Source organism: Ovis canadensis, chromosome 11 (genome assembly GCF_042477335.2).
Source record: "Ovis canadensis isolate MfBH-ARS-UI-01 breed Bighorn chromosome 11, ARS-UI_OviCan_v2, whole genome shotgun sequence".
Taxonomy (NCBI): domain Eukaryota; kingdom Metazoa; phylum Chordata; class Mammalia; order Artiodactyla; family Bovidae; genus Ovis; species Ovis canadensis.
The window spans coordinates 27,008,515-27,021,050 of NC_091255.1; the positions used below are offsets into that span (position 1 = coordinate 27,008,515).

The 12,536-nt window shown below is 52.6% G+C and overlaps 1 protein-coding gene across 1 annotated transcript in view; it reads right to left on the minus strand.

Annotated features, from left to right (window-relative positions):
- The window catches only part of RAB11FIP4 (RAB11 family interacting protein 4), a 104,775-nt gene extending 92,622 nt beyond the window's left edge, over positions 1 to 12,153 (minus strand). Inside the window, exon 1 of the mRNA XM_069602893.1 lies at positions 11,995 to 12,153. Coding sequence (XP_069458994.1) covers positions 11,995 to 12,153 — 159 coding nt within the window. The remainder of the gene's footprint in view (positions 1 to 11,994) is intronic.
- Positions 12,154 to 12,536: the final 383 nt, after the last annotated feature.

Here is a 12,536-nt window from a genome sequence, read left to right on the forward strand (position 1 = left end):
AGGGATGACAGAAAAACCATCATTTTGCAGCTACCTGTGTAATTCACACGGGCCAGGAGCATCAAGGAATACTAAAATCAGACTTCCTTGGTGATACGCTGGACAAGAATCCAGCTGCCAATGCGAGGGACACCAGCTCAGTCCCTGGTCCAGAAAGATTCCACCTGCCACAGAGCGACTCAGCCCGGGTGCCACAACTGTGTGCCCTAGAGCCTGTGCCCAGCAACGAGAGAAGCCACCAAAGTGAGCAGCCCTGGACACCAACGAGAGAGTATCCCCCCACTCTCTGCAACCAGAGAAAGCCCAGACAGCAACGGAGACCCAGTGCAACCAAAAATAAAAAATAAGCTCTAAAAAAAGAATGCTAAAGCCACTGTGTGAAAAGCTATGAGAGAACCAAATATTCACACTGTCTAAGGTACCCTCCCACAAACTAATTATAAAGGAGAAAAAGCACCATTATACTGAAGAGATCAAGCAGATGCAGCCTTACCCAACCGGTCAAAATCAGCATCAGCACTTAATGGGACAAACCGACATCATGTGACCCCTTATGTGATGCTCCGAGGAGCACACACCATCAACTCTTCTTGCCAAAAGTGCGAGGAAGCAGTCAGATACACCCAGGCTATGGCAGAGCCTATAGGACAACTGGCCTTGGACTTGGCAGAAGACATCAATGTGAGTTATAGGAGCAAAGAAAATCAGAGATAGTACTGATTTCAGGGAGACGAAACAGGCACAGGACAAACCAGATGCTATATGTGATCCTTGACTGGATCCTAAATCAAAAGAAAAGGGAGCTAGGCAGGGCATTTTGAGGACAACTGGGGGAATCTGATATAAGATTAAGTCCTAGGTGTGATGGTGGCTCTTGTTTAGACAAGAGACTGTCTTTGTCCCTACATTCCGAAGCGTTTATGGGGAAAATGTCAAGATGTCTTTACTTACTTAAAATGCTTCTGCAAAGCAACACGGAAGGAGATAGATGACAGACTATCAGTGACAAAATAAAGAAAGAAAAAGCAAATGTGCGAGAAAGTAACAGTGAGTCTAGACGAAGAGTATCTGCGTGTTTATCAGACCCTTCCTTCAACGGTCTGTTTGAACATTTTCAACACAAAGCACAAGGAAAAGAAACAGAAAAAAGAAACAATGAAACTCAGTTCTAGTTTAGAAATAAATTCAAACTATAAATAGAACCAAATGTTACATGAGCCTCATGATAAATTCCAAATGAGTCAAAGTCAAATATTTTCATAAATTGGGGCTTATAAATAAGATAGCTTATTTTTTTTCTTGCTAGAGGTGGGAAATAAGTGCCTAACTACTGAAAAGTGAAAAATATAATTAGAAATAATGCAGATATGATATAACTGAAAACAGAAATATTCAAATGCAGGATATAGAATGAAAATGAAAAAGCAACAGAATAAGAAAAAAAAGATAAATGATATTAAAAATACAAAGAACTGATTTAAAAATATAAAGATCAAAACAAAAATTCCTCTTGATAAGTGCTCAAAAGAGATGGACATACCAGTTTGTGCAGAAGGAAATACCAAGAATAAACAGTAACATGGAAAAAAGTGCAAGGTCGCATTAGCAATTAAAAATGAAAATTTAAACCAGTTTGAGATCTTATTATACACTCATTAAGCTGGGAAACAAATCTGAACTAATACTCAGTGTTGATGGGGACCCTCACGCCTCAGAGGGGGTCTGATATTTGGCCAGTCAGGAGGTAGGGAAGGGAAAGGGGAGGGGACAGACGGAGAGAAACAAAGACCCTCCGTGGCCCCAGGAAGTATGGCCGGAGGTCCACATGGCTGTGTCCAGTTGAGTGGGCAAACAGGCTCTCGATTCCATCCACTCAGTGTCTAGAGCCTGGGAGCAGGTGTCCCCTGGTCATCCCCACCTGGAGTCAGGGTTTTAGAAGTCTGTGCCGCAGGCCAGTCTTCTGGCTGGCAGCCAAGTGCTAGGCTGGGAAGAGCCCACCCAGGCTGGGAGCCAGGGGATGGTCAGTGGTACTGAGGGAGGTCCATCCCAGCACGCCCTGCAGGCTTGGGGCTGCCCAGGACCCCTCCCTCTTCACCCCCAACCTCCACTCTCTGGGAGCACAGCTCCGTTTGGCTTCCACCCTGCTCACACCAGCTCAGGGGCTGAGGCAGGCAGAAGCTGCTGGAGCGTCAGCGGTTGAGGGGTTGACCAGCCAGCCAGGTTCCCCTCCGGGTGGAACACAGTGAAGATATTAGTAGTGACCAGGGACGCTCAATCCTGGCCCAGATTTAAGCAGAGAGGGGACATGGCTCTGTCTGGGACTCAGACACAGCAAATATCATTAGGTGGATACTGTATGAGCCAAAACAGCTCACACACGTGGGTCACAAATGCACGTGGTTAACTGCTAAGGACAGGAAGTGGATTTTGAGATCCAGAAACAGTTTAGCGCTAGCTTCACGATGGCAGGGTGATTACTGCACTCTATTGCGTGTCTTCTCTTCTAAAGAGAAGACAATGGCACCCCACTCCAGCACTCTTGCCTGGAAAATCCCACGGATGGAGGCCCTGGTAGGCTGCAGTCCGTGGGGTCGCTGAGGGTCGGACACGACTGAGCGACTTCCCTTTCCCTTTCCTTGCCCTCTAGAGTTGCTGATAAATCGACAACAATATTTGGGACTTTTTTTTGTTTTTAAAATAAAGAGCAGCTACCCTCGTGGGAATTCCTGAGAGTAAAGGCAGGGCTAGGAGCCCCAGGACCTGCTCATGCGTGTGAGCATCCTCCAACTGGTCGTACCCACACTTGAACTCAGACTGCATCACCCAGTCACCCAGGGGGGTCACACAGGACTCTTACTCATGAAAGGATGTGCTGTCCTGTTTGTCCCAGCTCTGTGCTGTGAGGTCCTGCAAACAGCCCAGCAGCTGCCCTCTGACCCTTCCCTTCGCTCACCAGCCCAATCGTCCCTGGACGGGGAGAGAGGTCTCCCAACTTCGTCTCTTTTCCCTAGCCCCACCCGATTTCCAGGCTTCCCTGGTGTCTCAGCTGGTAAAGAATCCGCCTGCAGCCTGCAACGCGGGCGACCTGAGCTCGATCCCTGGGTTGGGAAGATCCCCTGGAGGATGGAAAGGCTACCCACTCCAGCATTCTGGCCTGGAGAATTCCATGGACTCTACAGTCCACGGGGTCGCAAAGAGTCAGACACGACTGAGCGACTTTCACCCGACTTCCAGATGGGTTTGTCTGAAACACAACAGAGCCGCCTTACCCTCTGCTTCCACGTTTGGGATAAAACCCACCCCGTCCTCACCTGCCTGGCAGCCCCTCTCCGCTCCGTCCCGCCCTCTCTCCTGCCAAGTTACCCTTCAGCCCTCCTTCCCTTTCACTTTGGGGGACCCTGTTCAAGACTCAAGTTCAGGGGCTTCCCTGGTGGCTCAGTAGTAAAGAATCCTCCTGCCAATGCAGGGGACACAGGTTCAATCCCAGATCTGGGACGATCCCACATGCCAAGGGACAACTGAGCCCGTGCGTCACAACTACTGAGGCGACGCTCAAGAGGTTCTGAGCTGCAACTACTAAAGCCCACACACCACAGCCTGTGTCTGCAACAAGAGAAGCCGCGATGGGAAGCCTGCGCACTGCAATGAAGAGCAGCTCCGGTTTGTCACAGCTAGAGAAGACCCAGAATAGCCATAAAGAAATACAGAAATCTTTGAAAGGAAACAAAAGACTCAGGCCCAGCATCACCTCCGGGAAGCCTTTCCCATCTCCAGGCAGAGCGTGTCTACTGTCTTCATGCCCCAGCTACACCTGAAGAGGCCACCAGCCCTGCCCTTCTCACAGCTGGGAACAGAGATTTCTCTCTTAGAGCCTCCCTCCCCCGCAGAAGCTCCCTCCCTCGGGGAAGGAGTCCTAACCTCGCCAGCTGCGTGTTCTGCATTATAACTGAGCAGGACCTTACGGGGCCTTCCCAGGATCATCCCCCATGTCCTCACCTGCCTCTTGTCTGTAGGAAACTTTTAGCCTCTGAGGTTTTCCCTGAGTTCCAAAGATCACAGCTACCAGAGAAGTGAGAAAAGGCAGAAACAAAGGAAAACAAGTCAAGCAACACAGTAGTAGTTTAGCCATTAAGCAAAACCAAGGACCTTTAGTTCCTCCTCAAAGGCTACAGATAACATTCTGAGCCATATCCTTGCCCTGTTCCTCAGATACTGAAACCCCCACCAATTGGAAGTGGTTAAGTGCCTGCGGACCACAAGCACGTAGACCCCAGACCAGGTGGAACCAGAAAGTTGATGATGTTGACTGCTGATTACCTCACCACCAACCAATCAGAAGAACGTCCATGAGCTGATCATGCACTGTGCGTGCAACGCCCTCCCTCACCACGTCTTTAAAAACCTTTCCCTGAAAACCACTGGGGAGTTGAGGCCTTTTGAGCTGCCTTGATTCGTTGCGTGGTGCCTTCAACAAATGCTGCACTTTCTTTCACCACAGCCTGGGTGTCAGGAGATTTAGTGCAAGGGGGCAAGTGGACCCAAGTTTGGTTTGACAACATCAAACTTGACAGAGCAGGTGCTCAAAAAGATCTGTAAAAGAATGGAAACAGCCCGTCCAGAAAACCTAGAGTGAGCAGCAGTAACAGTCACATTAACAGGAGAACTAAGTGACGTGGGTTTGATCCCTGGGTCGGGAAGATCCCCTGGAGGAAGAAATGGCAGCCTACTCCAGCAGTCTTGCCTGCAGAAATCCCAAGGGCAGAGGAGTCTGGTGGGCTACAGTCCATGGGGTTGGAAAGAGTCAGACACAATTTAGCAACTGAAAAACAGTAACATTATCCCGCTTTACAGAGGTTAAATAACCTCTCAGGGTCATGTAGCTAGAAAGTGGCAGAGCTGGGTCTCAAACCAGGTGCGTCTGATGCCAGGGCCAGGTTCCCAAACACTTCTCTGCGGCACAGGGAGAAAGTTAAAAGCCAGCCTGTTCTGAGCTGAGACGCCAGGGAGAGGTGGAGTAGTTGGAGAGCAAGAGGGGTCACAGGCCTTCCATGGCTGGGAAGAGCCCCAGCGCGGGCCTGGAGAACATGGACTGGGTGTCCAGAAGGATGTCCAGGCCCTGCCCTTGCCACACACCCGCCCAGGACTGCAGAGGATCTCAGAAGGGCGCCAGGCAGGAAACCGGAGCAGCCAGAGAAATCCTGGCCTCCCGAGACTCTTTAATCACTCAGGAAGTGGTGGTGATGCATAATTCAGGGTGAGGCTGCAGGCAGTCGCTCTCTGCTCTGAAACCTCAGCTTCCTGCTGGCACCTGCCACCTTCCATAGTATCTTTTGGGTGGCACACTGCCTGCAGCCCCACCTACATGCAGTGCTCGCCCGCCCTGTAGATTACAAATCTACTTATAGCCCCTGCCTGCACTGCTCCGCGTCTGGAACCCAGACCATCCCAGATTTAGAAAGCCCGAGGAGGTCTCGGATCAGAAGATCCTATGTCAAATTCGTGAAACTCAGATCTGATCATTTTCCCATCCCCTGGCACTTGAACCTGGGACTCCCAGTGGCAGGCAGCTAGGGAGGCAGTTTTAGAATCAGACAGACCTGGGTTCATATCCCAACTCCTCCAACTACTGTGGGACCCCAGACAACTTATTTCACCTCTCAGATCCTCATCTCATGGCAGGGATGAAAAGGAATAAGAAATATGAAGGCCATCAGCACCCATCCTTTCCTCACCCCACTCTGTCCACAGAGCCACTGCAGGAGCAACTCTGGCCCTTGCACAAACGAGGCCAAGCCCAGAAAAGTACCAGGTGTTAGAAAGGGGCCAGAGGTGCCCTCCAGGGGCTGAGAGCAGGTGGACAGGAGAGACCATGCCAACAGGTGCTGTGCTTGGCCTTTATATATTATCTCCTTTCCTCCAAACAGGCCCACAAAGAGGACTGCTGACTCCCATCTTACAGAGAAGGAAGCTGAGGTCCGTCCATCATAATAAGCACCTTTTAAATAACCTGGGCTTTCCCTTCTTTCAGAAAGACCTTGCCAGACCCAATAGCCTATGTGGAAAGTGAGAAATCAAATTGTAAAAACAGCTAAGTCCAGTGAGTGGAGGCAGGTGCTGGGCTGCTGCCGCCATCCAAACTCAGCTCTGAGCCAGTTGCACAGTCCCAGCCCCTGAGCCCTTCCTAAGGTCCCTAAGGTCACCAGCCGGCCCTTGCTCTCACCCCGCTGCCCTTCCTGTGCCTCCTGCCCTTCCCTGTGTGGAGCCGCTTGTCACTCCCTGCAAATGCCAGTCCCTATCCCTGGATCTAGGCTTAGGCTTTGTGCTCGAAGATAGTCAGTAAATGTCGGGTGGTGGATGGAGAGATGGGGAGGCTGGTGGATGGGTGGGTGAACAGATGGATGGACAAATGGATGGATGGGTAAGGAACAGATAAGGAGATGGAAGGGTTGATGGGTAGGTGGGCAGGTAGAATGCATTGAAGGGCTAAAGCACATTCTTTGGATCTGTCACTGGCCGGCTCCACAACCCCACTGGGACGCCAGGTGCATGGCGGGTTTCACAGGCCAGCTTGGAACTCCTGACTCTTTGCCCAACCTGCCTCCTGCCTCAGTCTTTCCTATCCAGGAAATGGCTGCCTCCAAATTCTCCAAATTCTCTCCTCTCACACCCACTTCCAACAGCTGTATTATTCAATTGCAGGCGCGTCTCTTCTGCTTCGCCCTAGCTCCAGTCTCCAGCAAGTCTCACATGGATGGAGGCACAGCCTCCCCACAGGTTGCCCTGCCCAGCCCTGCCCCCTCCCTTCACTCCTCTTGCTGTGCCTCTAACCCCTGGGACCCCTCCTGCCTCTGCCTGGATCAGCTTTCTCCAGATCTCTGCAAGGCGCAACCCCCAGTTCATTCCAGGCTCCATCCAAATGTCCGTCTATGAGAGAAGAGGCTGTCCATGGTCATTCTTCGGGCAAAAATCTTCTTGTCTCAGTACTTTCTGATTCTCCCTAGTACCCGACTCCACCGGACAGTACTTGCCATTCCTTTGCCAGTTTCCTTTCCAGCCCCTCCCCCATGTAAGTTCCAGGTCACTCCTGAGTCCCGGTGCCTGGAGGAGTTTTGGCATATAATAGGTATGCAAGATATTAATGGAAAAAAATGTTTTTTTAAATCCTGGACACATGTATTGACAACCACCGAATGTGAAAGGTATTTCCATTAAGACTATCCTATAAAAATTTCAGAGCATTCACCCAATCATGTTGAGGACAGCGGTTCACCCAGGCGTGACATTCACTGTTTCCGGGCCAACGGGCATTTTGCCTTCCATCCCACTCTAGATCGGGTTCATCCACCTCTAACTGTCAACCCCAGCCAGCTGTCAGCCTCCCCTTCTGTGCTCAACCTGGTGGGACTGCTCCGGTCCCTGGAGTGGGGTGGCCACTGGGGCTGCTGCAGCAGGAGGCAAAGGAGCATCTGCCCTCAACACTCCCCAGCCCCCAACACACACACACTCCCGCCAGAGCTGGGGCAGAACCCCCTCCCAGCCCCACATCAGTGGACCCACGAACATGCTGTTCCTGTCTGCACCAGGTTATATGGGGGAGCACCTGGATACCTCCATTTACAGGTGTAGCTCAGAGCCGGAAGCTCAGAGCTGGACAAGGAGGGTGGGCCCAGAGCACCAGGGACTGTTCATAGATCTGGACTTCAATCCCCCAAGAACCCCTCAGCCTAGAACAGCCTCTCAAAGATGCTAGCAAGTGTTTACAAAAAAACAAGAGTAGCAGCAGTTCTGACAGTGGGCCTACTCCATGCAGACACTGAATGCTTTACATGTATTAACGTGTTCAAGCCCCACAATAATGCTATGGAATGGGGCCTGTTATCGTCCCCATTTTATGGATGAGTAAACAAAGGCCTAGGGAGGTTAGAAACAAAAGCAAGATATGAGAAGTCAACAGGAGTTCAGGGCACTGGGCCATCATTTCCATCCTCATCATAGAGATCCCACTCCTACTTAATACAGACTTCCAGGGTTGGGACAGTGTTGGGTCTGCTCCCCCCTGCCCCCATCCTTACATTCTGAGAATTGTCAAGTTACGTATCTCACATATGATTCATGTTTTCATCAAAATGTCTTCTCTTTTCTATGATTCCCAAGTCAATACATTAGGGGAATATCAGAGGCCAATGTGATATTATATATAATATTATTATTAACTAAAGTCTTCACTCAAACGTCCTTAGTTTTTGCCTAAAGTCCTCTTCTTGTTCCAGGGCCCCATCCAGGACACCACATTATATTCAGTTGTCATGTCTCCTTAGACTCTGCGTGGCTAGGACAGTTTCTCAGACTTCCCTTGAATTTGATGAACTTGACAAATGTGAGCAGGACTAAGCAGGTGCTTTGTAGAATAATGTCTGTCTATCGAGGTTTGCATGATGTTTTCTCATGACTAGACCAGGGTGACGGGTTTGGGAGGGAGACTGCAGGGGTAAATTTCCTCTCCCATCATATCATATGAAAGATACATAATATTAATATCTACATGACTTATCATGGCTGATGTTGACCTTGGTGACCCAGCTGAGGCAGAGTGTGTCGGGATTCTCCACTGAAGAGCTGGCCTTTTCCCCTCTTTCCATACTGTGCTCTTTAGAGGGTGTCACTATGCATATGTCACACAAGGGTGGGGGATTATGCTGCACCTCGTTGATGGAGAATTATCTACATAAATTATTTTAATTCCTGCACAGGAGACTTTCCTAGTATTTATTTATTCATTTATTAAATCACTTACTGATGTCAATATGGCCTCATGGATACTGTTTTATACTTTGCAACTTAGGTTTCTATGTGATTTTTAAACAAACGGGATAGAAACTGTCAGAAAACATAGCATTTCGAAGGGGGGAATGACATTCCTATTTTTTAGTGCAAAACAGGTGTGCATGTGTGAATCTCGTGTGCAGTGAGCAGGGCTGAAAAATGTAATCCTGTGGATCTCAGTTCTTAACACTATGTGAGCAGAACCACCCCTACAAGGCTCTGTCCGTGGTCCTGCCTGGGTTTACAACCAGCCTGGGAGACTGAGATGTAAAGCTCCCACTTCTCCAACTAGCAGGCAGGACGGCATCTGAGTGACAAACGTAGGACTGTATTGGGTAGGCAAAAAGTTCACTCGGGCTCTTCTGCAACATCGCGCGGAGAAAGCCGAGTGACCTTCTTGGCCTACTCAATAAATTCTCTCTATTTTCTGTTACAACAGGATGAAATGAACAAGATGAAATTCAACAGGAATAAAGTCCAAGTTACAGGTTTAGATCCAAGAAATTACTGACACAGACAACAGGCCTGATCTCTTCAACAAGTCAGGATTATTCAAGTTGAAAAAAAAAAAGAACTGAATTAAAGAAAGAGAGACCTAGAGGTCAGAACAACTGGATGCAGTGCACGGTTCTGGTGAGGAAAGTGGTTTGAACAAAACAGCACAGATCAGCCTTTTGGGGCCAAATAGGGAAATCTGAATAAGTTATGCATAATAATTAAGCTGAGAATTTATTGGAGCAGAAAAGTGCTGATCATTTACTGGGAAAAAATCAGGTTACAAGACAGTATGCACAGCATGACCTCATTTTATGGAGAAAATTTACATATAAGCATAGAAACAGCTCTGGAAGGATGTGAGCGAGGTGTCACAGCGGGGCTACCTGGGGGATGGGAACATGGCACTTTGGTTTTTGCTTGTCCATATTTCTATTCCCACAGTGCATATAAACTGATTTTGTAATGATAGAAAATTATGCTTTAAAAAGAAAAATCAGGGCTCCATGTTCCTGATGCAGGCGGCATAGGATCGATCCCTGCTCAGGGAACCAGATCCCACACGCTGGAAATGAAGAACTCGCGTGCCACAAGGATAATCAAAGATCCTACGTGCCACAACTAAGACCCAGCACAACCAAGACCCTAAATAAACAAATACATTTAAAAGAAAATCACTGATCCTCCTCCAGGATAAAGGGGCATTTTGGCTTGGCACGGGTGGCTAAGAAAGATCCCAAGGGATTTCAGTGGCCAGAAACTTAACCTGAGGGCACCACTCAAAAGACAGCCTTGCCCCCAGACACCTGCTGTGTGTGATGCGCTGGGGCTGGAACAGTCCCGGGGGTCCCTGGTCCAGCCCCTCCATGTTATTACTAGGAAAAGTGTCACACAGTTGATGGGGCTTCAGGGCTGGAAGCCAGAGGTTTGGCCCCTGCCAGGTCCTATGGAAATGGCCTGAGGCTTCAAGAATAGAGGGTATTTGGCCTGGAGAAGGGCAGATGGGAGGGAGAGAGGGGGAAGGGGACAGGAGTGCTGTTTTCACATATTTAAAGACTGCCACGTAGAAGTGAGACCCATGTGAGTCCCTGTGAAGAACCACAATGACTAAGTGACAGCAGGTTTGGCTCCTGAGTGTTAAGAGGCAGAAGCGCAAACAAGAGGAGCTGTTCAGCTCCGGGAGAAGGTGGGGCTGGTGAGGGGCTCACCGAGAGCTAACGTGGCTGCCTGCCAGAGCCTGCTGGGAAGCTCTTCCCACCATTGAGACCGTGGCTCTGGGGCTCCAGTTGCAGCCAGGGCCAGCTGGGGTCTGCAGCCTGCCTCAGAGGATGGGAGGGGTCAGACCAGCCTTTGGGAAGAAAGATCAAGGGGCTGCAGGAAAGCGCCCTGAGCAGATCCTGGCAGAGGGAGAGCCTGGGTTCCAAAGGGCGGGCAGCAATGGGCCTCTCCCACACGTGGTACCTGAGTCCTCAGACTTGACACCTGCCTCATCCTCTTCTACCTACCGCTCTCAGGGACTCCCAGGCCCCAGCCCAGCCCAGCGACCACAAAGAGACGATTATCTATCATCCTTCCCCCTTGCCAGGTGACAGGGAGGCATGGATCCAACCCAACCAGGCCCGGGTTCTCCCATGTTCTGGAATGCTAGGCCCCAGCTGTTCCCGGAACAGAAAGCCAGGGAGTGCCAATGCAGAGCCAGAGGCCTCAGGTGGCCTTGGAAAGTCACTACTCAAGGTTTCATGCCCTGACCATTTCAGAGTGGGCAGGAGCAGGAGTGTGGGATGCTCTCCTGCCAGGTAGGTGCCTTGCACATCCCCCACCACACACACATACCCACCTCTCCTCCATGGCATGAGAGGACACTGGTCTCTGCTCACCCTACCGGCAGCACCCACCCTCGGATCACAGCCCTGCTAACATTGTTCCTGCTTTCCCCAGATCCGCGCGGCCCCCACCCCGTTGCAGACACTGCTCAGCTGCTGTTCCCCAGCTTGGCTGTGGCAGGCTTGCTTGCCGCCACAGCCAGCTGCCAGTCAGGCCTGCCCCTCGGAGCCCGCAGGGTGCGGGGAGGAGGGGTGGTCACCAGGCGCTAGGCTGAGAATCCAGGAAGGCCGAAGGCAGACACCTCCCGCTAGGTTCCAGGCCGGCTGGGTGCAGTCAAGGGGCCGAGGCGGTAGAGCGCCCCTAGTTGTCCTCTCCTACCCTCGGCCAGGCCCAGTGGGGCGTGTGCTTCCCCCCTACTCCATCCCGCCCCTAACCCCGGCCCCCGTCCTGGGATTCCTGCACCGGACCTCTGCAATTCGGTCTCCGCAGGGCAGGCAGGGGAGGGGGTCCCAGAGCCAGAATCTGACGGTTCCCCCCGCCCCATATACCGAGTAGGCTGAAGAATGGTTAGAGGGACCCTCAGGGCCCGGGGTAAGCAAGGTGGGCAGAGAAGCCCCCCTGCTCCCCACTCCGGGGCGCGATGCGTGACACTCGCAGCACCTGCGCGAAAGGTGGAAAGCCAGGGTCCGACAGGGCGGGGAAGCCCCGGGGCTCGAAGTCCTCAGGTCCGGCGGGATGCCTCAGGGCTGCAGCCGCCGCCGCTGCCGGGGACTGGGAGCGGGCAGGTGAAAGGGCGAGGAAGCCGGGGGTGGGGGGACTGGGGCGCGGGCACCCCCGCCGCGGGGCCCTTACCTCCTCGCCTTGGCCAAAGCGCAGTCCGAGCGCCGCGACGCGCTCCACGCGCAGGAAGCCGTCGGGGTCGCGGCCGCACACCTCGAACACCTCGCGCAGGCGGCGCACTGAGCGCAGCAGAGCCGCGGGGGCGCCCGCCCAGCCCGCGCCGCCCGCCATCCGGGCCGGCCCCGCAGCTAGCCCGAGCCACGCGCCCTCCCGCCCCGCGCCGCCGCCGCCGCCGCCGCCGCCGCCATCGCCGCGCGCCCTCCGCCCGGCGCTGCGACGCGCAGCCTCCGCCCGGTGGCGGCGGCGGCCGAGCCGTGTCAGCAGCGGCGCCGCAGCCCCGCGGCTCGGGGCGGGCGGGGGAGCGGGAGGCTGCAGACAAAAGGAGCCGCGCGCCTCCGAGGGCGGCCGCCCGCGCGGCCCCGCCGCCGCCGCCGCCCCCAGGCTCGGGATCCCTGGGCCGCTCAGAGCTCGTCCCGTCCCCTAGAGAGCGGGAGGGTGGGTGTGCGACCCGCGCCCGGAAACCCAGGGCGGCCCCAAGGCTCCGCCCCTGCTTG